General features: G+C 35.4%; 1 protein-coding gene across 1 annotated transcript; it reads right to left on the bottom strand.

Annotated features, from left to right (window-relative positions):
* Positions 1 to 362: 362 nt before the first annotated feature.
* Positions 363 to 2,624, bottom strand: LOC141618386 (uncharacterized). The gene is made up of 3 exons (XM_074435484.1): positions 2,454 to 2,624; positions 1,354 to 2,031; positions 363 to 1,265 (listed from the first exon to the last, which is right to left on the bottom strand). The coding sequence occupies exons 1-3, from the start codon at positions 2,622 to 2,624 to the stop codon at positions 363 to 365; spliced, it is 1,752 nt and encodes a 583-aa protein (XP_074291585.1).
* Between the last annotated feature and the right edge of the window lie 221 nt (positions 2,625 to 2,845).

The following is a 2,845-nucleotide window of genomic DNA, read 5'->3' as shown; positions in this document are numbered from 1 at the left end:
AATTATGTAATTATTTGCTAGTTCTTAATAATTGTTCATATTACCCTTTTGAGAAGATGATGTTTTTCCTCATTTCTCATTTCCTCTTAATTGTACAATCATTTGTTTAAATGGTTATTTTGACATGGATGAATTACTATGATAAATTGATTCCAATAATACACAAAATTAACCAATTACTAAATCCACTAGGAATAACATTAGGTTGATGCTGAGAAAATCAATTCCCCAAAATAAGTATTTGGGGATTAAATAAGTTCAACAAAAATCACAAAAATTTCAGTGAATCTCATTTGTTTGATTTCCCATTGAATTAGTCACCTCCTTATTACTAGCATCAAGTGTTCGGGCATGTCCTGCGATTATGGCCATTTTTTTTGGCATTTGGAGTATAGTTGTTTGCTGCTTCTTGGAGCCCTATACTTGACTGGTTTTTGCCTTACCTCGCCATATGCCTTCTTCCTCTTGTTTGAGGGTCTCCCACACTTTACCCTTGGATCACTTGGTAAAATCGAACCACCTTCTATTGTCTTCCATAAAGCTTGTCCATTTAGTGGCTCTAAAGAAAGTAAGTAGCATTCCTTATACATCTCCTTAGTATACCAAACTGCCACATAACTCTCCCGATTTTGATTGACAGCACATATAGCAGCAGTGGCATGCTCACACGAAACCCCATTTAAATTCCAATATCTACATGCACATACCTTTTGATCAAGTCTCACTGTATACGATAAAGTACTATTATGAGTGTGTTGTACCTCATATACATTTGTGCTAGCTTCTATTGATATCCAGTTCTTCGTTGATTGTCTAAAGTCATTCAACTTTTCTCGAACTCTTGTGGTAATTCCGTTGCATTTAATTGCCTCTGCTTTCTTTTCCACCATCTTAGACATTACTTGCCTCCTAATTTCTTCGAGCATAGTTAGAATTGGTTTCTCTCTAGCTTCAAGAATCCATGAATTAAATGTCTCTGCCATGTAATTAGAAGTAACGTCTGTACATGCCCAAGTCTTATAAAAGGAATGACAAAATTTAGTCACATCCCTTGCACACATTTGAGCATGAGCTCGCTGACTTTGTTGTATGAGCTTTTCCATAATGTTGTTAAAGTGTTTCTCTGTGTAGGCCTTCACTGCTTTCCAATAAAGCTTATGTAACGGGATTCCCTTAATTACTTTAATCCAATTTGTAAAGATGTGCCTAGCACACAGCCTATGTTCTGCATTTGGAAGCATATCTGCTATAACAAGCAATAATCCCTACAAAATAACTTAGATTAGTTTAACCTGATTTACCAAATAACTAAAAAAATAATAAGGAAAATCCCAACAATGATAAAAAAAATACCTTTTGTTGATCTGATATCAAAGTCCAACCTTTTCCAGTTTGCATTTCTAAATCATTAATTAGATGCCCAAGGAACCATGACCAGCTTTCTTTGGATTCTGATTCTATTATATCCCATGCAACGGGAAACATCTGATTGTTTGCGTCTCTCCCTACTGCACATAAGATCTCACCTTTACAATAGCCTTTGAGGAATGCACCATCGAGGCCAAGCAGTCTTCGACACCCATTTAGAGAGTTGCGTCGAATTGCAACAAAATTGATATAGAACATGTGAAACTGAGGAATGGAACCTGAAATGGAAGGTTTTAATGACAAGAAGGCTCTAGATCCAACATTGGACCTTTTCATCTCATATATATTGGCTCTAAGTGAATCATATTGTCTTCCGACGACCTTGCCACATGTTGATAATGTATTTCTTTTAGCCCTCCCGGCTTGCCACCTATTAACTTTCACACCATAAGTATCTTCCACATCTTTCACAAATAATTTTAACTTCCATGTAGGGTGCTTTAAGAGCTTCTCTTGGTATTCTTCAGCAAGAAAATTAGCATGGACTCTTTTGTTTTTCATAGTACGTGTACAAGTATGGACGTCCTTAAAGAATCGTATTTGTATACAGTCATAATCCTTTGTGTATCTAGCACTGAGCTTCCATCGACAATCAGGATAAAACTTACATTTCACAAGCACTCTTCCAGTTTCATTATGGCAGTATTGAAAGCTACGTTGTGTTTGACAACAATAGTAAATCAGCGCCTTCTTTAATACATCAACTTTCTCAAATAGCTGTCCTAACTCCAATTGAACACATCCAAGTGATGTTCTAGGATCATATAATGGCAATTTACATTAGTGCTTCAAGGTCCTCGTCATCGTCGCTAGGACTAAGTGATCCCTCATTATCTGAATCTATTTTCTTAAATTGACTTTTTTTTGCTTAGAAGGTAACATAATTTTATCCTCATCTTCGCCCCAATAACTGTCTTTTTTCCTTTGGACTTCTAAAATTTGTGATGATCTTGCTCTTTATAATCTTTTATGCTTGATGTTTTTCCTGAATAATTTCTCTTAGCAAGCCAATTCTTTTTATGCACCTGGGCATTAATGAATTCATCATCTGTACTCCAATCATCTTCATCACCAATAATTTCTTCATTTTCGCTACTATATATTTCTTCTAGTTCATCAAGATCCGCTGGCTTTGTTACATCCACACTAAAGTGTACAATCTCTAATGAAACGTCTTGTCTAGACTTTACAAACATCTCTTTTGAAATTTCATTATTTATACTAACAGTGTGTAAATCATTTATAGGGCTATGAATAAGAAACAACTCAACTTTTCCATAGGTAACTCCTTCTATTCAAAGTTGCTCAATTGTCTTATCGTCACACAGTATCTGTATTTTTTTCTCTTGCAATCTAAAAAAACAGTCCACATCACTTATACGATAACCCAAGTTTCGAATTATGGTTCCTTCTTTTC

The sequence above is a fragment of the Silene latifolia genome, chromosome X, assembly GCF_048544455.1.
Source record: "Silene latifolia isolate original U9 population chromosome X, ASM4854445v1, whole genome shotgun sequence".
Taxonomy (NCBI): domain Eukaryota; kingdom Viridiplantae; phylum Streptophyta; class Magnoliopsida; order Caryophyllales; family Caryophyllaceae; genus Silene; species Silene latifolia.
Note: the sequence above shows the minus strand (reverse complement) of the source record. Positions and strands in the feature narration are given on the sequence as shown.